We start from the raw sequence: 27,623 nt of genomic DNA, 5'->3' as shown, positions 1-27,623 counted from the left end.
GGCCCTGAAATAGTATATGGCACCTTGACATGGAGCAAGACCTGATGAGAATGTGGGGGAAATGGGCACTGAAAATAAATAGGATACTTTCTGAGATGAACAACAAGAATAAAGTGAGATGGTGGGTCAAGAAATCATTAGAAGAGAAATGAAATTGGGATAGGACTTGAAGGGATTAGGGGACAAGGATGGGAGTGGGTCTGGTAGAGCCAGAGACAAAGAAACCATCTCACCATCTACATAGGTACAGAACTCCACTCTCTAAACATTTATGTTCCATTCCATATTCATAAAAATATTAAGTCTGTTGTACTTAATTTAGAATACCACTGGTCTACTCATCGATGCAAGTAACAATTTAGACATAGCAACGCCTACCCCTTGACATTATAGTTTGTTCCTGAAGAATTATGAGTAAAGTAATTGGTTGTGAATCAAGCCATATTTCAAATAGACCGTGTTGGATAAATAACACAAAAAACCCACAAGTCCTGTTGCAGTGTCTCTGCAGTGTAATAGACTGAGGTGCTTACAGTTAACCAGAGAGTCAGCATTTGAGCCCATCAAGAGAACATTGTAAACATAGTGTTTTTAGTCCTTAGGGATTATATAATTTACCATTCCTGCCTCTGCTCACCTTTCATTCCTCATCCTCTGAGGGCACTTAACACAGTATCTAACAATGGCAGTACCCAATAAATAACAACCGTAATTATGCATACTGTCACCCTTACCATTTTGAACTTATTTCATAAATTGACATAAATTTAATAACTAGCTTTCTTAATGTGGCAGCATATCTTATCTGATTTGATGAACTTTCTTCTTTTTTTTTCCCCCCAAAGAAGGATGGAAGGGCAGAGGTAGGGAGTTGGAAAAGCAAACCTCATCTTCTGGCCTGCCTGCCACTCAGACTCAGTGCTGGATTGGGGATGTAGATGGCTGGAGGAGCCTAGCCTGACTATAGCCATTTTGGGTGGGATCCCCCAGCTATGATGAATCTGCACATTTGGCAGCTGGAGAATTCTCTGATGCATTTTTCCTTCTTGTTTTCTTTCCCAGTGTGTCTGAAAAACCCACCCAGCATTCCAATGGCCAGCAACAACACCGCCAGCATAGCTCAAGCCAGGAAACTGGTAGAACAGCTGAAGATGGAAGCCAACATCGATAGGATAAAGGTAAGGATGGCGTAACCCACACAGCCCAGCGAGCCTTGATTGTCAGGAGCATGACTTGCAGCCATGTGTCATTTGGCTACTTTTCTGTTGAGAGTGATGAAACCAGTGACGGTGGAAGAGAAACTTAATGGTTAGGCAGAAGTTCATTTTTCTAATGTGTCTTTGCCTCTTCTGGATTTCTCCAGAATAAAATGATAGTATAAATTAAAACTGGTTCTCTATGTGGACGTCAAAACAAAACTTCGGCTCATGGCTGAATTCTAGTCAAGGGATTTGGAAAACCCATAAAACATAGAAATCTACCAGTTCATTTCTCTGACCTTGTAAAGACCCCCTTCTCACTTGGGTTTAATTTTTTCTGTCCTTATGTCAGTTCTAATTTTTAGTGTCTATTGTCATGTCTAATCCTTCTATCCACCACTGCCTGTTATTTTTTTTCTTCTTTATACCTTACTGGAGTTTTTTTCTTCAGAACGCAAAAACCACATGTGGTCTCCCTGAGAAGTCAAACAGCATAGAGGTTTCATGGAACTTAATACTCCACTTCTTTCTTTCTCTCACTCCCCAGATCTAACCTGACAGCTTTGCCTTAAGTTGGACCTAACATATTAAGCCAGGACTTTAAACCTTTTGTTGGCAGATTTTCATTGTAAATTAATCCACACAGATAGCTACTGTAGGGTAGTAAAGTAAATTTATGTCAACTATCAAAGCTTCACTTTCCCAGAAGACCTGAGCATTTTATGAAATGGAACTCAGCAACATATCTCATTTTACTAAAATTAGAACATTCTTTCAGATACCTTTTTTAAACTGGAAGATTCGTCCATACCTGACTTAGCAATCTGAACAATCCAGCCATCCTTTGGAATGTGATTCTAAAACGAGGGTCAATAAATTATGGCTCACGAGCCAAGTCCAGCCCAATGACTGTTTTTCTCAATAAAACTTTATTAGAACACAGCCCCACCCATTCGTTTACATACTGTCTGTGGCTACTTTCACACTACAGCAGGGTAGAGTAGTTGCAGCAGAGACCCTGTGGCCCACAAAGCCTAAAATTTTTACTCTCTGGCCTTTTAGAGAAAAGCTTTGCTGACCACTGGTGTATAGCCGTGGTTCTCAGCCCACCTGTATATTCATATCACCCAGGGAATTTTATAAAAGGACCAATTCTAAGACCACACTGTAGACCAATTAAATTAGAGTCTATTAGGGTATGATTCAGGCAGCAGTATTTCTTTTAATTATCAGTTAATTTCAATGTATAGTTAAGGTTGGGAACCATGGTCCTATAGGAAGGGGTTTACTCCTTACAACTCCCATCAGGTCTGGGCTAGAGCATGAAGGGAGAGCTGGTCTTCCTCCATAAGTAAACTGAGCAAATTTCCATCTATCCTGAATCTGCTTTGTAAAATTCAAGTCCTGGTAATGGACCACAAAATGTAAACAGCTTCTTTCTTGCAATAACTTTAATTCTTTATTTATGAATATGATAAAGGGTCTTCACCATCTGTCTTGTGCTTTTTTTACCTTCCTCTTCTCCTTTTCTGCCTCTTCTTTTTTTATTTCCTTTCTTAAAAAAAGTATAATATGGCAAGTGCGCACAGTACCTGCTGAGAGAAGTGAGGTGGCCCAAAGATTGTGGCACCAAAAAGAGTCATTCGGTTCTTTGTTTGTTTTTGGTTCTGCCCATGAACCTTCTGGAAAATGCCACCTTGCCTTTTGGCGTGGCCCAACGAAGAAAAAAGTGTTTGAAAAGCACTGCTGTGGTTGGCATTTTCTGTTACTACTCAGCATCCCCAGGCCCACATCCTGAAGGAGGGTGTGATGGTGTTGGTGGTGATGAAAAGCTGACAGTGGGAAGAACAGGACAAAACCAAACCTTTTCAGCCATAGGTCAGACCTTCATCACCTCTCACCTGAATTACTGATTGAAAGGTGCTCTTAGCTGATCTTTGCAATCCCGTCTCAACCCCATCTCCATCCCTGCCGTCGCTTACTCTCCATGTGGCCACAGACAGCTTTCTACAAGAAAACCTCATTAGGTTCCTCTCTTACTGAAGATCTTTTCATGATTCCCATCACCTGGAAAATGAAATTCAAACTCGATAGCAAAGCCCCTGCCCCACTTTTCGGCTTCATCCCCTTCCTCTCACCCACATGCTATATTGAACCATTTTTAATTCCCTTGATGGCTATTTCAAATGCCTTTAACATTCACTCTCCTCCTCTCTACGTTTCTGCTTTACCAACTCCAGTGACTCCTTGAAGACTCAGTCATTGTATCCTTTAAGACACTTTCCCAAACCTTCATCATTAGGTTGGACTTTTGCTATTTTTCGGTTATTCATTTATTCCTTTAACCAATAAATATTTTATTGAGAGCTTTCTAAATCGCCAGGCCTTGTCAGATCTCTATAGCTCTATAGAGGTGTAGAGCTAGATGAAAAAGAAGACACGATTCTTGCTCTCAAGGATCTCCTAGTCTGGTAAGAGGTTGCCCAAAAAATGAACAGGACCTATTATTAACACAAATAAGGTATCCAAAAAGCATAATTACCAAATACCATGAGAAAGAGATCAACACCACACCCTGATTCCCTTTGAATACTGCTTCTGAAGACACCAAATAAATCACTGTCTGTTCTAGAGCGACAAAGCATTAGCCTGATGAGCTGAACAATGAGTGACTGCCTTCCTACATGGTCGTCACTTTCATATCTCTGAATTCCTCTTGACGTCATTAGACCTGAAATTGTTGGAAATGCAGTGGCAGCCTGTATCTCAGCATTTGTTCTGCGCATCAGAGCCAGGCAGGCATGCTGTGGTGAAGTGTCAGATTATTTTTAGTTTAGCTCTTGGGTAAAACTGCGACTGTGTTGACACTGTTGACAGCTAGCTGGTTTAGGGCTTGCCTTTTGGAGTCCCTTCCAGGCTTCTGAGTGGTCAGGCTTCTCCACCTACTTTTGGTACATGATCCCGTCAGCAAGAAGGGGCTTCTCTCTGAAGATCTCAGGTTTCTGATTTTCCAATTAGAGTAGTGACCTCTTCAAGCTATAAAGGTGGCAGTGGCTTTATGTCCATCTGGCAGAGCCTAGTACAGCTGAGGCAACAAGGAACAAGGAAAAGGAGGGCCTTCCCTGGTAGTCCAGTGGGTAAGACTCTGTGCTCCCAATGCAGGGGGCCCAGGGTCTATCCCTGGTTGGGGAACTAGATCCTGCATGCATGCCACAACTAAGAGTCTGCATGTTACAACTAAGTCCGCAGCTAAAGATCCCATGTGCCACAAGTAAGACTCAGTGCAGCCAAAATAAATAAATAAATAATTTTTTTAAAAAAAAGGAACAAGGAAAAGGGGACACAGCTGACACTGGAGCTGTCAAAGGTCCCTTAAGCAGGGGGTGGCCTTATCCCTCCTGTGGCCTCCAGAATAACCTGGAGAGGCCCTACCTTGAGAGGGTCTGAATAACATATTCATTTTTAAACCTTCTTGTTTCCTATCCCTTTGCATCACAGATCCTGAGAGATTTGGACTAATGAACCCATTATCTGTACATAAGCCTCAGGCATATATAAATGATACTCCCAGCCTCTCTGTGTTTCTTTGTTAGCATTTCATTCAAGGAGAGAAAGGAAAGAGAAACCAAAGAAAGCTGGGAAGGGATCTGGGGAAAGGAGCAGAGAGAGGTTGTGGACACTGTGACACTCAGATGTACAAAACAACAAGATACACTGCTGTCGAGCAAAGGCCAGTGAAAGAAAGCTTGTCCTGAGAGCACAATTTGAGAGAGCATGTATAAAAGCAAAGGACAGTAGGACTTCAGTTAAATCTATTTATTCATCATTATGTTAGGACTCTGGGTTTCTAATAAGAGAAACCTAACCCAAGCTGACTTAAGCAGAAAGAAGGGATCGATTATAAAAGATACAGGGCGTCTCAGAATCTAAGAGCAGAAATGTAGTTGATTAAGCAGGGGGAGTGAGAGCTGGAAGGCCAGCGGGAACTGCAAGTGCTCTGTGATATGCCTCTGTTTCTCCCTGTATAGCTGCCTCTTTCTTTTCCTGAGAGGAATAGATTTCTCAGCTGCCTGTTCCATATGGCAGACACAAGGTGGCTGCCCATGGCTCTGAGGATCACATGTCATACTTTCAGCTCCATGAAGAAAGAGATAGATTCATGTCAACCCTTTTAGTCTCACTCCCATATTCCTAGAGTGGTATATTTGTTCTACCAAGGATGAGCCATGCAGCTTCAATCAACTGACGCTAGAATTGAACCACGCTGCACAAACATAGCTCCTAGGAACTAACCCACCCATATGGTTGGGAAGGGGACAGATAGTTAAGGAGGAGTGAGAATCATTGTAAGCTAGAAGAATGCCCTTTAACAGAGGGTGTTGTTGACATCATGAATAATGTAGATGTAAGTGCAAAAGAAAGCCAAGGCCAGGAGCCTGGGTGAAATGATTGCTTCTTATCTAGTTGGATGCCCTTTAAATTGCACATAAAAATGTCAAATTTATTTCTCATTTCTCCCAAATGGTTCCGATAGACCTTTCCAACTGGCTCTTCTCACTATCTCAAGAATATGCTATGCAGATTCCCATCTCTCTGGTTATTCTGGATCCCTCACTGAGAACACCCTTCCTCTTATTCTTTTCCTATGTCCTATAGACCTAATGTTTGTGTCCCTCCCAAAATTCATATGTTAAAATCCTAACACCCAATGGAATAGTATTTGGAGGTGGGGCCTTTGGGAAGTGATTGGGTCATGAAGGCAGAGCCCTCCGGAATGGAATTAGTGCCCTTATAAAGACTCAGGGAACTCCCTTGCCCCGTCTACCATGTGAGGTTACAGCAAGAACACGGGCATCTATGAACCAGGAAGCAAGACCCTCAACAGACACTAAACCTGCTGGCACCTTGATCTTAGACGTTACATCCTCCAGAGCTCTGAGAAATCAATTTCTGTTGTTTACAATCCACCCATTTTTGGTATTTTATTACGGCAGCCCAGCTAGACTAGGGCATTATCCAAATCTTACTCCTCTCTTACAGGTCAGCTTAAATCCCCACTTGTTCATGAACCTCCTTTTCCATTCTGATCCTACTTACTAGTCAATTTACTAAATAATTTTACCTTCATCAGATAATTTTTCAAACTAGACTACACAGTCCTCAACGTCAAAGACATTGTTGTCTACTTCTTGGTGATGAGATATGCAGGCAGTCAGAAAACATTTTTGTTAGTGGATAGCTTTAAGTTCACAGACTAAGGGTGTCATATAACAAGACATTAGGAACTATATTTTGCATGACATTTCCAATTACATTTATAGTTTGGGAAATTCCAAGCATGATGTCACTGGCCAAATAAAACTCATTGTAACAGGATAAAATTCAGTGAAATACCAAAAAGAAGGGCATAATTGATCATTTTAAGACAGTAAATTGTTTCATGTCAAATGTATGGTTATAAGTAGCCAGCATTTATAGTATACCTTCTTTCGAAAACAGTTCAAGATAAAAAGAACAGACCGATTTTCGTAACTGACAAATATGTGTAATTATGGAACCAAATATATACGTTTCTAATAAGTAAATCATCTTTCTGACAATTGACTCATAATACATTGGAACTGAACTTCAGGGAAAGCTGTAGTGAGAAACAAGCCAGGTAGACATCATGCTTCATTCTAGAGAGTGGACAGACATCTTAGGTTTGGGACTTTTCAAATACTTTTCCAGCATTTGAATTGAAAGTTTTAACATCTCTTCCCTAAAATGCTTGCATTCAACTTATTAGAAACAGTAAGATTCAACCTTCCTTATAGGCCAATTGAGAGTATTTTCAGGGTTAATAAAATAGGTATAGTATGTCTAGGATTTATAGAGGAAAAGGCTGTGTTCAAAGATATCCAGTCCTAATTCATTTGATTTGCTGAAAGTGGAGCAAAAAATTTAATTTGAACCCAGGCATACATTAATAATTGAGCATAAAACTTCATTTTTATGAGGGTTGATATAATTTTTAAAATTCAGTAGATATTTGTTAAGCACCAAGTATATTCTTAGCCTTGTGCATTATACCTAGGAGCTAGAGAAGCAGTACTGCTAAAGCTTGATAATTCAAAATCCCTAGGAAATGTAGTTTTCTGAATAGCCTCGTTTTCAGGCCAGATAAAGTTCTCCCTTCTTAAAAAACATAACTATTTTGGATGATAATTTTGAATGTCTTTTCTTTATTGAGATTTATCAATTAAATATCATGTACTTTTCTTTCTTTTTTTTTTTTTTTTTTTGCTGTACGCGGGCCCCCCACCTCTGTGGCCTCTCCCGTTGCGGAGCACAGGCTCCGGACGCGCAGGCTCAGCGGCGATGGCCCACAGGCCCAGCTGCTCCGCGGCATGTGGGATCCTCCCGGACCGGGGCACGAACCCGTGTCCCCTGCATCGGCAGGCGGACTCCCAACCACTGCGCCACCAGGGAAGCCCATCATGTACTTTTCTTGATGCGTGTTTTGAAAATTAATTCTTCTATATCCTTTTTTAAAAAAATCCTATTGATGTGTATCATCAGTTTAATATCTTCTTGGAGGAACAGGGAGGGCAAGATAATTTAGAATATTCACTTTATTTTACAAATTTAAAATAGTAGATATTTATCCATACAATTATACTTTCTCTATATCACAGTCAAAGTTTGATCCTGGGTGCTTTGCACAATCATAGTGGAGAGATCCTTTAGGCTCACCTTTGGCCGCCAGCAGTGATACGGGCACCTGGTGATGTAGGACATCATGGTGATATGGTGCTTTCCATTTCTGGCATTACTAATCTTGCTGACCATTCCACCTGTTGTATTTTCAGTATAATTCCAAGGCATAGCAAAGAATACGGATGTTTCTTCTGCATTTACTAAGGATCAAACTAGATGTTTTAATTTTCCCTTACTTGAATTACATATTAATGATTCAAAGAAAAATAAAGACTTTAAAGTAGCCAGCAGCTTTTGACCTGAGTAAAAAGATCTTTCTAGACAAATATCAGGTCAATCGCTCCTAGTGTGAAAATCTTATGATCTCTTCCCAGAGGTGTGGCAGTTTCTTTTGCCTTCAGCTATCTTGCCAGGCTTGTGGCAGGCAATGTTCGATGTTCACAATAACTTCTCATTCTAAGCCTCCGTCCCAGCGTGATCTTTCAAGTCCTTTTAAGCATCAATTTAAAGTTGTCAACCCTTGATGGCTCCATTAGTGCAGGCAACTCAACTGAAGGAGTGATTGAATGACTGATACCCTTATCACACAGGCAACTTCCCACGTGCATAGGCAGTGACGACCTATCAGTGCTTGTTGGCCTGGTGGCTTGCAAGCATTTTGCAACATTAATTTTAAGATGTGTTTCAATTTCAGGGTGTAATGAAGACGGAGCTATAGACTTACTCACCATTTAAATTCTTGGGTCTGGTTTTTATCCTTACTGGCAACTAATTCTTCTTAAAGCTGTCAGGGCATTTGCCTAGAATGGGTTCCTATTTTTTCAGAACCTAAAATCACAATCTGGTGGCTTTTATTGGAACTGTCTAGAGTCCCCCTCCCCTTACTCCCTGGTTCTCAGCCCCAGTCTAGTTTGGTGACGTTGCTGGGTAGCTGGGTTTCAGCAGTTGTCAATCCAGGGAGATCCTTGCTCTTATCAAAAGTAAATTCCTTTCCTGCACATCAGATCTCATCTCCCTCATCAGGAACGCGCTCCAGCAGTTCACTGCCCATTCTGAATCACCAGTTTTGGTTCTCTATTTCATCCTTTCCAACAACATTCAAACATAGTGTTATTTCTCCATCTTAAATAAAATTTAAATTTCTTCTCTTGAACCTCCCGTTTCCTTCTCCAGCAACTGCCTCATTTGTTTGCTCTGCTTTGCAACGTAACTTCTTGAGAAAGTTGTCCATATTCACTGTTTCTAATATCTCTTTTCCCTTTCTTTAGAAAAAATATTTTTACTCCAGAAATAACCTCAAAGGTACAGAAGAGTTTCAAATACAAGGCAAAGAATTTTGTTGTTCCCTGAACCATTTGAGAAAAGTTGTTAACAGGTGCCCTATCACCTCTGGATACTTTAATATTTCCTACAAGTAAAAACATTCTTCTACATAATCATAATATAGTCATCATGCATAATTAACATTGATACATCACTACCTTCTACTCCTCAGACCCCATTTAAGTATTGCAAATCATCCCAATAATGTCCCTTTGAGCAAAAGAACCCAGTTCAGAATCATGGGTTGCATTTAGCTGTCCTGTCAGGCACAGTTCCGTAGACTTCCTTGACTCTTATGACCTTGACAGTTTTTAAGATTATAGGCCATTATTTTATAGAATGTCACTCAATTTAGGTTTGTCTGCTGTTTCTTTATGATTTAATTAAAGTAACAGAACATTAATAGCAGAGAACTGATGGGGTGTCCATCTCACTGCATTCTATCAGTGGCACATGATTTCAAATTGTCACTGGTGATATTAACCTTAAGCACTTGATTAAGGTGGTGTCTTCCAGGTTTCTCCATGTAAAGGTATTCTTTTTTCCTTTGTAGTTAAGAACTATTTGGAATTTGAGGGAAGGATCTTGAGGCTATATAACTATCCCATTCCTCATCAAACATTCTATTTTTTTAAATTTATTATGCACTTGTGGTTTCCTCTTTTATTGAATGATTTATAATCTGATACTGTCATCATTAATTTTTTTATGTTTAAATTGGCACAGGCTAAATCATTGGCTACTGTGTCCTTTGAAATGTCTCCCTCATTCTTTGAGTACTTCCTTAGTTTTCAGCACAAAAAGATTCTCCAGGGTCCTCTTGTTATTTCCCTGGCCCAGCCCTGGAATCATTCTTTTCTCCAAGAGCACTAGTTCCCTTGAGAATGGTATTTAGAAATCAAGATCTCAATGCTAAGTGTGCTCATTGCTGAAGAGTTGCTGCTCCTGGGTCCTCTCAGTGGACAGAGCTAGAGAATTCATACACACATGCACACAAGGACATGTGTGTGCACGCACACACACACACACACACTTTTACATCTATATTTCTTTATCTGTACATATGTGTATAGGTAACCATGAGTTCACATCGACACCACCGGGTCCTGTCCTACACCACAGGGTTCATTCCAGCTTTCTACTTTCCATATTTGTAACTCCTCTCACTGTTGGTGAGAAACCTGGCTCCCCTTATCCTTATTTGATCAACTCCCATGTATGGAACCAAGCTCCCACTCCATAACCTCTCTGCCTGATGCAGACACCTTCACATCCCACTTGGGCTCCCATACGCCTCACCAGGCTGCCCCCTGCACAGATGCTCTCCTCACATTGCTCCAGCTCTGACATCCCACCACGGGCCCCTGACCTACTGTAGAAACTATAATACCTTGCTTGGTCCTACCCTAAGCCTTTAAGATTGAATTGTTCATAAAGAAGAAGGAGGAGGAGGCCCCATTTGCTCTACACCCATTTCACTCCACCATTCCACTGAAACTTCTCTCATCAAGGTCACCAATGACTTCAAATTGCTAAATCTAGTAGTCAGTTCTCAGTTCTCATCTCACTTGACCTATTGACATGGTTGATGATTCGTTATGCCTTGAAGCACTTTCTTCATTTGGCTCTCAGTGCTCCCCACTGTCACAAGCTACTCCTTTTAAATTTCCTTTGCTGTTCCTCTTAGGCTCCTCAACTTCTTACATTGAAGTTGTTCCAGGTTCAATCCTTGTTCCTCTCTTTTCTATCTAAATGTACTCCTTTGGTGATCTTGCTCATTCCCAAGGCTTTATGTACCATCTGTATGGCCTCAAGTCCCAAATTTATGTCTCTAGTCTAAATTTTGCTTCTAACTCCAGCATTGTATCTCATTAACAAATGTTTCAATTTCAACCTTTCTAAAACTGAATTCCCAGTCTTCCTCCCCAAATCTTCTCTCCCTGCAGCTGAAATGATGGCAACTCCATCTTTCCATTAGATCAGTCCAAAAACTTAGAGTTATCCTTAGTTCTTATTTTTTATTCACACACTATCTCTAATCCATCATAAAATCCTGTGATTCTAGATTCAAATGCTGTTTATCCAGAATTATACTTCTCATCACCACCTCTGCTGCTATTTCTCTGTTCTGAACCACTGTCACCTCTCACTTAGATTACAGCAATAGTCTCCAGGAATCTCCACTTCTACCCTTACTCCCATAGAGTCCTATTCTCAACAGCAGCATCAAGAATGCTTCTTTAAAATACGTCAATGGCTCCCCATTTCTCTTACCATAAGCTTTATTGTATAAGTTTTTACTCAAAGATTGATTACCTTCTCAATTAAGCCTAACTATTGCAACCTGTCGTCCTTGACCCCCCACCCGTATATACACTCTTAATCCCTTTTACCCTTCTCTCCTTTTCATTTTCTTATAAAACTTACTACCATCTAACATTCTCTATAGCTATTTATTATGTTTCATTTTCTTCTCTCCATCCTCCTGCTCAAATACTATATAAGCAATTTGATTACGCTGTGCATTGGTGTAGTTTGATTCATATTTTTTCATTTGGATTTTGTTGAGTTACTTAAACCTGTGGGTTTGTAGTTTTTATCAAATTTGGAAATTTTCAGTTATTAAGTCTTCAAATATTTTTTCTTTCCTCTCATCCACACACCATCTTTCTCCTCTCCTCAGAGACTCCAATTATATATATATTAGGCCACTTGAAGTTGTCTCCTAGCTCAGTGTGTTCTGGGATTTTTTTGCAGGGGGTTGTTTTTTGTATTGGGGGGGGTTTGTTGTTGTTTTCAGTCTGTTTTCTCTCTGTGCTTCACTTTGGAGAGTTCCCATTATTGTCTTCAAGTTCACTAATCTTTTCTTCTGCAATGTCTAATCAGGTGGTAATTCCATTCAGTGTGTTTTTTATCTCTAGAAATTTGATTTGGGTCATTTTAATATCTTCCATGTCTCTTTTAATCCTATTTTGCTTTCCTCTATTTTCTTGATTATATAGAAAATATTTACAATAGCTGTTTTAACAGCATCCTTATCTAGTAATTTTATCATCTATGTCAGTTCTGGGTCTTTTTCTCCTCATTATGAGATTAATCAATTTGGATTAATTTTTCTCCTCATTATGGGATAGATTTATTCCCCCTACTTATTTGTATGTCTGGATTTTTTTTTTTTTTTTTTTTTTGGATTCCAGACATTGTGAATTTTATTTTGTGGCAAACTGAAATTTCTTGTTTCTTTAAATATTTGGGGGTTTTGTTCTGTGGTCCAATTAAGTTATTTGGAAACATTTTGATCTATTCAAGGCTTACTTTTAAACTTTGATAGGTGGGTCCACAACAGCCTTTAACCAAGGCCTACTTGGCACCACTACTGAACACACCCTTTTTAAGACTCTACTTAATCCCCTATGTGTTATGTGATCTATGTACTCTAGCCAGTAGAAACACAAACTATTCCAGCCCTGTGTGATCACCAGGGATTATTTCACTTGATCCTTTCTGAAATTCTTTGCACAGCCTCAAGAAGTTTTCTCCCACATATGTGCTGATCAGTAATTAGCTAAAGACTCAAAAGGAATCCTCTGGAGGCCTCCAGATTGCTCTCTCACTCTCTCTCACTCTCTCTCTCTCTCTCTCTCTTTGTTTGTGTAAGTGTGTAGCTCTTTCTTCTCTGTCACTCTCTCCTCAACTCAAGGAGGTTCATGAAATCTGTTTGGGTAGCTCCTCCCTGTGCTGTGGCCTAGAAACCATTTTCAAGCAGTACTGCTGAAACATTCTTGGGGCTTTTCTTGCCTCCCTTCTCTCAGGGATCACTGTCCTCTGCTGCCTGTTCTCTACTATTTAAAAAACATTTGTTCACATATTTTTGTTTTCAGTTTTTAAGTTAAAGCAGGAGGGTTTAATTGGTTGCTGTTCCTCCATCATCATCAGAATTGGAAGTCTAGAATACTGCATAAGTTCCACAAGGACAGGAAGCTTTGTTTATTTTGTTCCCTGATTATGCCAATCCCCCAGAACTGTGACTGGCAATTAGGTACTCAGTAAATATTAGGTGAATGGAATATTTGTTGATTAAGCTTGTATTTGAGAACTTCTTCAGCAATTATTTGAGTGTTTCCTATGTGCTGGTACTGATGACACAGTCGTGAATAAAATAGATATGATTGTTGCCTTCATAGAGCAGAATGCCAAAAGGGAAACATCAAACATCAAATAAACAAACAATGGTTGTAATTATAAATTGTAATAAATGTTTTTCTGTGAAGGAAAAGAATGGGATGCTCTGAAAGAGACTAATGATGAAAGTCATTATTGGATGAGGTAGTCAGTAAAGACCCTGCAAAGAATGCTAGTTCACCCCTGAAGGAAGAGAAGGAGCCAGCCTGGTGAGGAGATGGGGAGAAGACCGTTCCAGGGAATTGTATATGTGAAGCTCTGAGGCAGAAAAGAACTTGGAACTTTCACGAACTTAGAGAGAGGAGACCTGTGTGGGAGGAAAAAAATGCTACAACATGAAATTGGAGAGATGGCAGGCCCAAAGTAAGCAGGACCCACAGGCTGTTTTTATGATGTCTTGGCTTTCCACAAAGTACAATGGGAAGCTCTTGAAAGTTTTAAATAGGGGAGTGATATGAGCCAATTTATATTTTTAAAATATCTTTCTAGCTGTAGTACAGAGAGTACTACTCCTGGCACAATTGTAAAAGTAGAGAAGTTATTTACAACTGAGATTCTTAAAATCTTTTGTGCCCCAGACCTGTTTGGCTGTCTGCCGAAGCATATGGTCTCCTTCTCAGAATAATGCTTTTAAATTACAAAGGAAACGAATTATATTAAAATATAGTTTATCAGAAAACATTTGTGGTACAGCTAAATATATATACTTCTTTATTAACTGATTATATAGGATGTAATAGTGGGTCTATACTTATAAAGCAAAAGAACATAAATAAATGTTGAGATATCTGCAGTAACTGTAATGTGATGGAAAAGATCTGATTTTTATTGGTGACTAAGTCACAGAAACTGTTAATGCTAATTGTGTTGTCTACAACTATAATGGAAAGAAATGTTAGATTTCCATTTCAGGTTAGTGAAAATAAAGATGTAATTTTTTTTAAATCATTGAACTTAACAGACCACACCCTGCATTCTATTCATGGATCCTGTCTTAGTCCATTTGAGCTACTATAACAGAACGCCATACACTAGGTGGCTTATGAACAACAGATATTTATTTCTCACAATTCTGAGACTAGAAGTCCAAGATCAAGGTGTCAGTATATGTGGTGTCTAGTAAGGGCCTGCTTCCTGATTTGTAGAAGGCTACCTTCTCTCTGTGACCTCACATGGTTAAAGGGGCAAGGGAGCTCTCCAGGGTCTCTTTTATAAGAGTACTAATTCCATTCATGAGGGCTCTACTCTCATGACCTAGTCACCCTACAAAGGTCCCAACTCCAAACACCATCACACTGGGGATTAGATTTCAACATATGAATTGGGGGTGGGGGGGAAATAAACATTCAGTCTATAAAATATCCCTTGGAATTTTTTATTTAAGAGGTTATTTCAGTAATTGTGGGAAAAGAAGACGGAGGCTTGGACCAGGGTAGTTGCAAGAGAGGTGACAATAAGGGGACAAATTTGAGATATTTTTCTGGGAGCATCCCTATACAGTCTGCATGTACTCAATGGCTTTGGTGGGAGAGCTGGATTTGACGTGAACACAAGTCATGTCTTTCCTCAGGGTGTGCTGGCAGCTATCACCTAGGTAGGAGGTGGGGCTGGAGATGGAGAGGCTAGGGCCAGAGCCAGGTGCGAGCCAGGGCTTCCTGTCTGCTCAGTGGCTGTTACTGCCCTAATTGGGGTGCGGGCAGGTCCCAAGTTGCTGGAGCAGAAGCTCTGAGGGTCAGGTTTGAGCTGGCTCTGTTCCCTTTAAGTGTGAACTCTCCCCTCTCCCAGCACCAGCACCCTTGGGAGCAGTGCTGGAGCAAGAGGGGCCCACTTGATCTCTCAGCGTCTGACAGGGTACAAGCTGCAGTGGTCCAGCCACAGAGTCCCAGGCTGCTTCTGATGCATTGCCTGTGCGAGTGCCAGTAATGGCTGCCCCCACCCTGCTCACACAGTGCTTCAGGTCTGAGCCACCTCTGTGTCTCTTAGCTGAGTTCTTTCTCTCATGGCAGCGCTCACTCCAGTGTGGAGCTACGACATGAAGTAAACAGGGCTGGAGCATTCACTCCTCAAGCTGGAGAGCACCAGGCAGACATGGGAAACCAGCCAGCCACCCACGCAGTTTGTCAGCCCTCTCCGCTCTGCCTCAGGAGAAATCAAGCACGCATGTGCATTCCTCACAAGCAGAAAGAGTCCGGGCTTCCCACAGCCCTTGTGTTAGTCCCCCCCAGCCCTCCAATCAGCCCTCCAATTGTCTTCTCTGTGCCAGACCCCAGGACTGGAGCCTACAATAGGTAGCTCGAACCATTCACTCCCCAGGGAGGATCTCTACCCCTATAATCTCCCTTTTCTTCTGAGTTCCCTCCCTGGGCCACAGGTCCTGACCTGATTGCTTCTCTTCCCTTCCTACCCAATTCCGTGTACATCTTTCTTTCAGCCTTGGTTGTTCAGGAGTTTTCTGCCAGTTTCCAGTTCGGTTTCAGTGAGAATTGTTCCACATTTAGGTGTTTTTTTGTTGTATTTGTGGGGGGAGGTAAGTTCCAGGTCCTCCTACTCTGCCATCTTGATCACCTCCCAGATTTGAGATATTTTTGTAGGAAGAATCAACAGGATGGAAAAGGGAGAGATTACCTAAAGTTACTGGTGAAATCTTCATGGAAGAACTAGGCCTAGGAATGTGAAACGTAAAAGAATCTGTATGCACAATGTTAGCAAGTATAGTTAGAAAGCAAGAAGATTTGCCAGGCAGACTATTGCTGTGACTCACTGAAAAGTAAGGAACAAGGATGAAGCTATGGGTTCGAAAGAAAGAGCATTCATAAAGAATAAATCAAGAACACTGAGACTCATGACTCAGGTACTCACGAGCTGTGAGAACTAGGGCAAATGTTTACCTAATGAAGCCTCAGCTTCACATATTAAAAATGAGGATAATAATAATAGCTTGTGACCCATAATGTTGTTGTAAGGATTAAATAAAATACTGTATGTAAAGTGGTCAGCACAGTTCTGACATGTAGCAAGGGCAGATAAATATTAGCAATTGTTCTAATTACTGCTAGGATTCTGACATTGTATTGGACCATCACCCACAGGAGATTGCAATCTAGTTGAGGAAACATGATAAAACACATGATATATTTTTAGAAGGAAATTGTTCAGAGTCAAGTGTTCAAATACAAGATATGAGCAACTCTAAGCTATTAAATTTTGCCCAGTATAGTACTTCCTGTACCATAAAAAGATTTTGAGAGTTTCTGCCACATATTTGTATGTGAGCATTGCAGATGAGTAGGGATACTGTTGGATCTCTTGTTAACAAGTAAGTTTTACATAGTACTATTGTCCAGTGTCTGCTGCTTGCAGCTAAGCTCCCATTTGGCATAATAATGACTACAGCTCAAACAATTAAAAACAAAACAAAACAAAAAAGAGGTAATTGAGATTCTGAAAGTCTGTTCTTTGCTTTCATTTACAGGAGCTAAGACAAGAACAGGCTGTTTCCTTTTGTTCTGTCATAATACCATTTCATAAAGATGCACAAAAAATTTCAATCAACCTTTGGAACTACCCGTGCATTTGAGTAGTTTGTATGTAGATGGCTGTGGCTTAATGGCAAAACATTTAACATTCAAGTTCTTCTTCTGCTGTGTACTTTGCTATATGACATTGAACCACTCATGCAATGTACTGAGCCTAAATTTTTCATCTATAAAAGGAGGATAGGGCTTCCCTGGTGGCACAGTGGTTGAGAGTCCGCCTGCCGATGCAGGGGACACGGGTTTGTGCCCCGGTCTGGGAAGATCCCACATGCCGCGGAGCGGCTGGGCCCGTGAGCCATGGCCGCTGAGCTTGCGCTACCGGAGCCTGTGCTCCGCAACGGGAGAGGCCACAACAGTGAGAGGCCCGCGTACCGCAAAAAAAAAAAAAAAAAAAAAAGGAAGATAGGGCTTCTCTGGTGGCGCAGTGGTTGGGAGTCCGCCTGCCAATGCAGGGCACACGGGTTCGTGCCCTAGTCCAGGAGGATCCCGCTATGCCTCAGAGCGTCTGGGCCCATGAGCAATGGCTGCTGAGTCTGCGCATCCGGAGCCTGTGCTCCGCGGCAGGAGAGGCCGCAGCAGTGAGAGGCCCGCGTACCGCAAAAAAAAAAAAAAAAAAGGAAAATAGTTCCTACCTCAGGATTATTTTGTAGATCAATAAAGAAAACAATGTCTGGAACAAAATAGAAACACAATAAAAATATTTTTATAAGCAATGTAATACCTATTAAAGAGTGAGAATTTAAGTCAAAACTTGTAACAAGAGACAAAGAAAGTCATTATATAATAACTAGGTTAATTTATTAAAAGGTTACAATAATCATAAATATATACACACCCAAAATCAGAGTACCTATTTAGCAAATATTAACCATTAGTACCATTAAGAAAATATTAACAGACCTAAAGGGAGAAATAGACAATACAGTCATAGCTGGGAACTTTAATACCTCACTTTCAACAATGGATAGATCATCCAGACAGAAAATCAATATGGAAATGTTGAACTTGAACTATACTTTAGACCAAGTTAACCTAACAAACATATACAGAACATCGCATCCAACAGCCACAGAATATACATTCTTCTTAAGTGCACATGGAACATTCTCTAGGATAGGTCAAATGATAGGTCATAAAACAAGTCTTGGCAAATTTAAGAAGCTTGAAGTCATACCAAAAATCTTTTCCAATCACAATTGTATGAAACTAGAAATCAATAACAGGAGTAAAACTGAGAAGTTCACCAATATGCAGAAATTAAACAAAACACTTGTGAATAATCAGCAATGGATCAAAGAAGAAATACAAAAAATAATTTTTTTAAATCTTGAAACAAACAAAAAGAGGAAACAAAACATACCAAAATGTATGGGATGCAGCAAAAGCAGTTCTAAGAGGGAAGTTTATAGTGATAAACACCTACATTAAGAAAAAACTAAAAATGATTTCAAATAAACAACCTAACTGTATACCTCAAGGAACTAGAAAAAAATAGCTTAAGCACAAAATTACCAGAAGGAAGCAAACACAAAGAGCAGAAATAAATGAAATAGAGACCAGAAAAACAACAGAAAAAATCAGCAAACATAAGGGCTGTGTTTTTTGAAAAGATGGAACAAAATTGACAAATCTTTAGCTAGACTAAGAAAAAAAGAAAAGACTCAAATAAGTAAAATTAGAAATGAAAGAAGAGACATTACAACTGATATCACAGAAATACAAAGGATCCTGAGACTACTTATGAACAATCACATGAAACAAATTGGATAACCTAAAAGACATGGATATGTTTTTAGAAATACATAACCTACCAAGACTGAATCATTAAGAAATAAAAAATCTGGGGACTTCCCTTGTGGTGCAGTGGTTAAGAATCCACCTGCTAATGCAGGAGACATGGGTTCAAGCCCTGATCTGGGAAGATCCCACATGCCACAGAGCAACTAATCCCATGCACCACAACTGCTGAGCCTGTGCTCTAGAGCCCGTGAGCCACAACTACTGAAGCCCGTGTGCCTAGAGCCCATGCTCTGCAACAAAGAGAAGCCACCACAGTGAGAAGTCCATGCACCACAACGAAGTGTAGCTCCCACTCTCCACAACTAAAGGAAGCCCACACACACAGCAATGAAGACCCAATGCAGCCAAAAATAGAAAATAAATAACTAAAATTATTTTAAAAAAAGAAAGAAATAGAAAATCTGAACAGACAAATTACTAGTAAGGAATTGAATCAGTAATCAAAAATTTCCCAATAAAGAAAATCTCAGGACCAGATGGCTTTCCTGGTGAATTCTACCAAACATTTAAAAAATTAATGCCAGTTCTTCTCAAATTCTTCCAAAAAATTGAAGAGTAGGGAACACTTCCAAACTATTTTACAAGCCAGCATTACCCTGATACCAAAGCCAGATAAGGACATTACAAGAAAAGAAAACTGTAAACCAATATCCCTGATGAATATGAATGCTAAAATTCTCAACAAAATATTAGCAAACCGAATTCAACAGCACATTAAAAGGATCATATACCACAAACGAGTGGGATTTATTCCTGTGATACAAGGATAGTGCAATGTATGCATGTCAATAAATGTGATATATCACATTAATAGAATGAAAGATAAAAATCATATCATCTCATTTAGATGCAGAAAGAAAATTTAACAAAATACAACACCATTTCATGATAAAAACTCTCAACAAATTGGGTATAGAAGGAATGTACTTCAACATAATAAAGTCCATATATATATCAAGCCCACAGCTGACATCATACTCAATGGTAAAAGATTAAAAGCTTTTCCTGTAAGATCAGAAATAGGACAAGGTTACCCACTCTCATGACTCTATTTAACATAGTACTGGAAGTCCTAGCCAGAACAATCAGGGAAGAAAAAATAAAAGACATTTAAATAGAAACAAAAAAAGTAAAATTGTCTCTGTTTGTAGATGATGATCTTATATAGAGAAAACCCTAAAAATTTCACCAAAAAACCCCACAAAATCCTATTAGAGCTAATCAATGAACTCAGTAAAGTAGCCGGATAAAAAATCAACATACAAAAATCAATTGTGTTTCTGTACACTAACAATGAAATAACTGAAAAAGAAATAAAGAAAATCCCATTCACAATAGCTTCAAAAATAAAATACTTAGGAATAAATTTCCTCAAGGAGTTGAAAGATCTGTACACTAAAAATTATAAGACTCTGATGAAAGAGATTAAGACATAAATAAATGGAAAGATATCCTGTGTTCATGGGTCAGAAGAATTAATTTTTTTAATTTTATTTTATTTATTTTTTTATACAGCAGGTTCTTATTAGTCATCAATTTTATACACATCAGTGTATACATGTCAATCCGAATTGCCCATTTCATCACACCACCACCACCACCCCCCCATGGCTTTCCCCCCTTGGTGTCCATACGTTTCTTCCCTACATCTGTAAAATGTCCATATTACCCAAAGCCATCTATAGATTCAATGCAATCTCTATCAAAATTCCAATGGAAGTTTTCACAGAAATAAAAAAATAAATCATAAAAATTCATATGGAACCACAAAAGGCTCCAAATAGCCAAAGCAATTCTGAGAAAGAGGAACAAAGCTGGAGGCATTACACGCCCTGTTTTCAAACTATATTACAAAGCTATAGTAATAAAATCAGTATGGCATAAAAAATAGACACATGAAACAATGAAACAGAATCAAGAACCCAGAAATAAACCCTAGCATGTACCATCAACTAATATTTGACAAAGGAACCAGAGTGCTTGATGGGAAAATGATAGTCTCTTCAATAGTGGTGTTGGGAAAAATGGATAATCACATGCAGCAAAGTGAAACTGGACCCCTGCCTTATCCTACTCACAAAAGTTAACTCAAAATGGATCAAAGACTTCAATATAAGATCTAAAACTGTTAAACTCCTAGAAGAAAACATAGAGAGGGTAAACTCCTTGACATTGATCTTGGCAATGATTTCTTGGATATGACACCAAAAGTACATGCAAGAAAAGCAAAAATAAATAAGTGCAAGTACATGAAACTAAAAAGCTTCCACACATTAAAAGAAAGAGTCAACAAAATGAAAAAGCAAACTATGGAATGGGAGAAAAATGTCAAACCTTGTATCTGATAAAGGGTTAATGTAAAGAATTCATACAACTTAATAGCAAACAAGCAATCTGATTTAAAAATGGACAGGGCTTCCCTGGTGGCACAGTGGTTGAGAGTCCACCTGCCGATGCAGGGGACATGGGTTCATGCCCCGGTCCGGGAAGATCCCACATGCCGCGGAGCAGCTGGGCCCATGAGCCATGGCCGCTGAGCCTGTGCATCCGGAGCCTGTGCTCTGCAACGGGAGAGGCCACAACAGTGGGAGACCCGTGTACCACCAAAAAAAAAAAAAAAAAAAATGGACAGAGGAACTGAATAGACATTATTCCAAAGAAGATATAAATGTCCAATGAATGTGTGAAACGATGCTCAATATCACTAATCAGGGAAGCACAAATTAAAACCACAATGAGATATCACTTTACACTTGTTAGAATGGCTATTACCAAAAAAGACGAGCAATAACAAGTGTTGGCAAGGATGTGGAGAAAAGGGAACCCTTGTGTACTACTGATGGGAATATAAATTGGTACAGCCACTATGGAAAACAGTACAGAGGTTCCTCAAAAAATTAAAAATAGAACTATCATAGGATCTAGCAATCCTACTTCTGATATATATATATATATATATATATATATATATATATATCCAATCAACATCTCAAAGAGGTATCTGCACTTGCATATTCATGGCAGCCCTATTCACAATAGCCAAGTCATGGAAACAGCCTAAGTCCATCTGCAGATGAATAAAGAAAGAAGATGTATCATGTATTATATATTTACAGTGGAGTATTATTCAGCCATGAGAAAGAAGGATATTCTGCCATTTGGGTGGACTTGGAGGGCATTATGTTAGTGAGACACGTCAGACAGAGAAAGATGAATATCGTCACTTATATGTGGAATCTAAAAAACCTGAACTCAGAGAAACAGAGTAGAATGGTGGTTGTCAGGGGCTGGGGGTGGTGAGGGATATGGGGAGATGTCAGTCAAAGGATACAAACTTCCAGTTATAAGAAGAATAAGTTCTGGGGAGCTAATGTACAATGTGGTGACTGTAGTTAACAATATGAATTACATACTTGAAGTTGCTAAGAAAGTAACTCTTAAATGTTCTCACCACAATTAAAGAAAAAGGCAAATATGTGATGTGTTAGGGGTGTTAACTAACCATACTGTGGTAATCATTTCACAATATAGAAGTGTATCAAATGATTACACCGTATACCTTAAACTCACACAACATTATATGTGAATTATATCTCAGTGGAGCTGGAATAAAGATAAATAAAAAATTATTTACAATTTAAAAATAGTGAGACTGACTTTTACACAAATATGCTGGGTTGAAGAGCATCCCCTAAAATTGATGCCCACCTAGAACCTTAGAATATGATCTTATTTGGAAGTAGGGTGTTTGTAGATGTAATCAAGTTAAGTGGAGGTCATACTGGATTAGGGTGGGCCTAATCTGATGACTGGTGGGTAGGATATTTGGACATAGGCAAAGAGAAGAATGCCATGCGAGGACAGAGACACACAGGAGAGAATACCATGTGAAGGTGGAGGCAGAAAGTGGAATGATGCATCTACAAGCCAGGGTACTCCAAGTGCCAGCGACCACCAGACACTGATTGAGAAGCATGGAACAGATGCTTCTCCATCAGAGGCTCCAGTAGGGACCAAGCCTGCAGACACTTTGATCTCAACCTTCTAGCCTCTAGCACTGACTGAGGGAGTAAATTACTGTTATTTTAAGCCACCCTGATTGGGTTTTCTTTAGCCAGAAAGAGGAAACTAACACACATATCAGTACCCATACCTCTTTGTATCAGTCAGCATAGACTCGGTTTTGTTGCAGTAAAAAAAGACTCTCTCCTCCGATTCTTAGAGGCTACAATAGCAAAGATATACTTTTCATTCTTCTCACCCACATGTCATCACAGATAGCTGCCCCTCCACACCATGTTACCTTCAAGCAACCTCTACTTGGAATATTGCCTCTATCTGGTATGAGAAACATGGAAGATAGAGTCCAAACATTCAAAGATTTATGGGATTAGAAGATGAAATTGATTCTCATTTCCAACCTGTAAACTATAATATTGAAAAGCCTTTAAGTGACAAAGTTCTAATCAACTCAATCCTGGGACAAGGAACAAATCAAGAGTAGGGCCACCATGTTTTACTAAAACCTCTGAATCAATTAAGGTGGTTTACAGTAAATGATTTCAGTCAGACAAAATGGCAGAGGCAAACTATGCATTGGTTCTTGAAGCTTCTGCCCCAGAGTGACTCACATCACTTCTACTCACGTCTCATTGGCCAGAGCAAGTCTGATGCCATTGTATGGGTATGTATAACCCACATATAGGAGGGGCAGTAAATCTTTTCAGAAATACTGCAATCTCCCCACTCTTACAGAGGATTATCCTTTCAGTAGTCACTTTGAGAGGCTATTTTAGTAGTACAGTGATGTGGAGAATGTTTGGAGTGATTTCCAGAGCAAACGTATGAGGTCACATAAGAAATTGACTCTTGACTTTATGATTTTTGACCCCCAGTGACATTCTCCAGATAGATCATCATCCACCTAGTCTCCAGATGTGGTTACAAATAACTTCTAGTTTACTACCCCAAATTAAATCCCCTCTCAAGTAGTGAAAATTTGCCACTGTCAAAGCTGATCAAAGGAAGGTACTCCAGAAGACTACCAACAAGGAGCTACAGAAGTGTTGTGAGAAGTGTTATGAAACAACGGCATCACTGAGATGAGATCACTGACCAGCCTCCCAGTGGGACTCCCTAAAAGGTGCAATGCTTGATTGAAGGAATATATATAATGTGTAATAAATGATAACATATTAATATCTTATCGTACATAATATATATAAAATATAAAAATGCATAACGTATAAGGTTATATGTGTATGTATAAGTTTATAATACCTCTGATGTGTTTGTTAAAAAAGGAAATCAACATGGCTTTAGGCATCCCTAACACAATTTCTGAAGCAGAGAGACACAACTACAGAATGATAATGATGGCCAGCCTATGTGGAAATCTTCCTGTGTTCCAGGCACTAAATGATTTATGTGAATTACCTCACTTAATCCTTGCAGCCAGGGCTGGGACTAGGACGAGGGAAGCAACCTACCTAGGGCACAGAATTTGAGGAGACACCCACTCTCAGGGCTGGACAAATACAAGGTTGATATTTGCATGACCCTGAACGCCTCCTTCAGTGTTGTACCCTCAGAGCCTCACCTCACCCTAATCCCGGACCTGCTTGTAACAGTCCTGTAAGGTCAAGATCATCAGCTCCTTTCTTCGCAGATGAGGAAACAGAGGCTTATGGGGCATGAGTATCTTGCTTCACTTGAACCCAGGCAGTTTGGAGACCCAGGCCTTAGCCTTGACTCGTTGCGCCTGCATCAATGCCTTCGTCGACGCCCCATCTCAAGTTTTGGTTGTTTTTGTCGTCTTTTCCAGGTGTCCAAGGCAGCTGCAGACTTGATGGCCTACTGTGAAGCGCATGCCAAGGAAGATCCCCTCCTGACGCCTGTTCCGGCTTCAGAGAACCCATTTAGGGAGAAGAAGTTTTTCTGTGCTATCCTTTAAGTCTTCAAGAGGAACCTGAGGAGCCTCGGGGCTCCAGGGACACTGATGTAGAGTTTTTAGCAAAGTGGGCGCCTTTCTAGTCCACAGCATTTAAAGAGAGGGAGGAGAACCATCCTGGAGACTCCAGGCTATGCATGTTTAAAGAACTGGTCCCCTTTATGAGAATGAGAGCTGATCCACACCCCCGAGTTAAGAGATCTGATGTCTGCAGAATTGCCTGGAGGAGGGGAGTATGTAAAGATAAAATCGGTGTCATTTCTTTCCTGCTATCCCTCCCAAACCTTATGTTTCTGCTTCATATTTAAAAAATAAAACAGACAGCTGTACTGAGCTCAGATATGTATGACCTTCTTGGAATGAATATTGCCTTTAGAATACCCTTTGATGAGCTGAGTCGTCCAGTGTAGGTGCGGTTCGGTTTAATGGCGTTGATATTTCGTCTTTGTGCCTTTCTTTTTCTTTTTCCCTTCTCCCCTACCCCTCCTTCCACCCCTCCCCATTAGAGTAGTAAAGAGATAAGGCTGGATTTGTCTGTAAGATTGAACTCAAAGGATGAGCGCCCAAAGGGTTTAAGGAGATGTTCCCCGTGGTTTATCCTCATGGTAATAACAACAACAACAACAAATGCCGGTTGTCTGTATTCTTTTATCACTGTTCCTAACATTTGTACATGGTAGCTTTGATTCTGCAAGTAAAAGTAGATCATGTGTTGTGACTGGTGCTTTCATATATTTGTGACAATTTTTGAGTAATACTGCATGAAAATGTCCCCATGTTACATCCATTCAGTTTTACTATAAAGTAAAGAAAAAGTTTTACTATAAACTTTAGAAAAAGAATGAAAGAGAAAGGAAGCTGGGGAGGAAAAAACTCAGTATCTTGAAAATTGAGATGACTTCAGAGCCTTAGCCATGCCTAAAATACCTCCTAGTTAACAGTGGCATCCACACCTCTTCCACATATTTTCCAGAATCCAAAGCATTTTGGTTTGATCCAGGACCCAGGACAGCACAGGGAGGGCCAAGTGACAGAGGCAAGGATTCACCCTGAGTTGGGAAGTGCTTTAATCGAAGAGTCAGAGCAAATTCCCTTTTTCCCTGAATCACAGAAACTCTAGATTGAAAGAAGCCTTTCTGTGCTGTTCTTAACGAGAAAAAACGTGGCCCTTGTTTGTTTAAGTATCAGGAGAAATAAACCCACAACTCCAGACCAGACCCACTCTCAGAACCTGGCTGCTCACGGGCTAGGGAGAAGGGGGCAGCTGCTGCCCCCAGCAGCTCCACCAGAAAGGGTTCTGGCTCTTTTTGCCCCTGAAATGACCTTTGTTTTTTACCCACCAAAATTTTCAATAGAATCTTTTCTTTGTTTTTGTTCTCTGCTTTGTTTGTTAGAGTCTTATTTACAAACTTCCTTGCAGCTCGGGCTCTCTCTTCCCAAGAAATGATGTTGAAAGTGATTTTTCTTTGTGGCTCCACCAGTAATAGGAGGTCTGGAAGTCTGTCTCATTTCTTTCTGTGTCATTCCCAGGCAGGTGTGGGCTCTCTTACAATTCCTTATTTGCTTTGAAATCCCGAAAGACCATTTCTGAATTAATTTTATTCTCTTTCCATTCTCTTCCTCCCACTAAAAAAAAAAAAAAAGATGGAAAGGAAGGGAAAAAAGAAGATAAAAAGATGTAATATGCCAAGGACAGATCTTGAAACAGACTTGATAAACATTCTCCTCAGCTCCTTGTATGGGCATGATGGTAAAAGAATAAATACATCCAGTTAAAACTCATGCCTGGGGAGGGGGAGGAGAATATTAAGACATTGTGAAGTGTATGAATGCACTCCTATAACCAGATACTTCTGTTCAAACCTTGGGATTTTGCTACAGTCAGTGGGACACTGAAGAAGATTTAGAGGGGAAAAACCCTGGCAGAGTATTTATTAAACTACAGTATTGTACCATTGGCTTAGTAATACTGTGGAATCAGCTAAAACCCAACCACATTTTTAAAATGAGCAGAAATATGAATTGAATATGTGGTCACATGAAAACAACTGTGAATAAAACACTCTTTGGTGGTGATTAAGGCGTCATTATAAGACCCTGATGCTTTTCATAATCCACACCATTTACTTTTCTCAGAAGGACTCTATATTTTCATGTAAAGCTAGGTCTTTGGAGCAATTAAAATGTAATTAAAACTTTTAGGAATACAGCTCTGGTAATTAAAAGTTAAGGAAGTTCCAAACTTCATGTGACCTTGTTTATCAAAGGAGAAAGAAGGCAGAAAATACACAGCCCATCTGAAATTAAATTTAAGAAAAATGTTTGACTTTTTCATAATTTCATGTGCTACAGAAGGGAATTATAATCCCAGAGTTTTTCTATGAGTTTTGACTTATTGGTATTTTTACTTGTTAAGGGGGAACTAATCTTTTGATTACTTATGCCTCTAAAGAGTTTTAATTCTTTTAGAAATTTAACAATCATTTTCACCAGCATAATTTTATCTTAAGGGGTATACTAATAGGAAAACTTAGCTTAATTATTCAAGGCCCTAATTTACATATATAATATATTGGGTAGTAATGAAAATCTGCCATGGAATTCTTTAAACAGTAATAATAAAGCTCATATTTAGAATGCAAACTCTATTAAGAAAAAAACCAATCTTGCCTCATCCTCAATATTAAATCTGTTTTCTTTGTTTTTTCTTTCCATTTTAAACCAAGTGCTATTTAAGTCAGAGTGTGTGAATAAGTACTTTGAACTGAGGCTAATTTTGCTAATAATATTTGAAAGAGATTGCTCACCAAGGAAAAGTTTTAAACCATTTCTCCATATACTCATATTTACAAAAGACATTTTGAGAAGCATGCTGTCTTAAGGGATTTTTGTACTTTTTTTTTTTAATATTTGCTTCTAGCTGCTCCTGGCAAT

At 39.6% G+C, this 27,623-nt stretch overlaps 1 protein-coding gene across 1 annotated transcript in view; it reads left to right on the top strand.

The window, feature by feature from the left end:
• Window positions 1-25,025, top strand: part of GNG2 (G protein subunit gamma 2) — a 136,360-nt gene extending 111,335 nt beyond the window's left edge. Inside the window, exons 3-4 of the mRNA XM_060004562.1 lie at window positions 1,063-1,178; window positions 24,564-25,025. Of these exons, the coding sequence (XP_059860545.1) occupies window positions 1,092-1,178; window positions 24,564-24,692 (216 nt within the window). The 5' untranslated portion in view covers window positions 1,063-1,091 and the 3' untranslated portion in view covers window positions 24,693-25,025. The remainder of the gene's footprint in view (window positions 1-1,062; window positions 1,179-24,563) is intronic.
• Window positions 25,026-27,623: the final 2,598 nt, after the last annotated feature.

This window comes from Delphinus delphis, chromosome 2 (assembly GCF_949987515.2).
Source record: "Delphinus delphis chromosome 2, mDelDel1.2, whole genome shotgun sequence".
NCBI lineage: Eukaryota > Metazoa > Chordata > Mammalia > Artiodactyla > Delphinidae > Delphinus > Delphinus delphis.
Note: the sequence above shows the minus strand (reverse complement) of the source record. Positions and strands in the feature narration are given on the sequence as shown.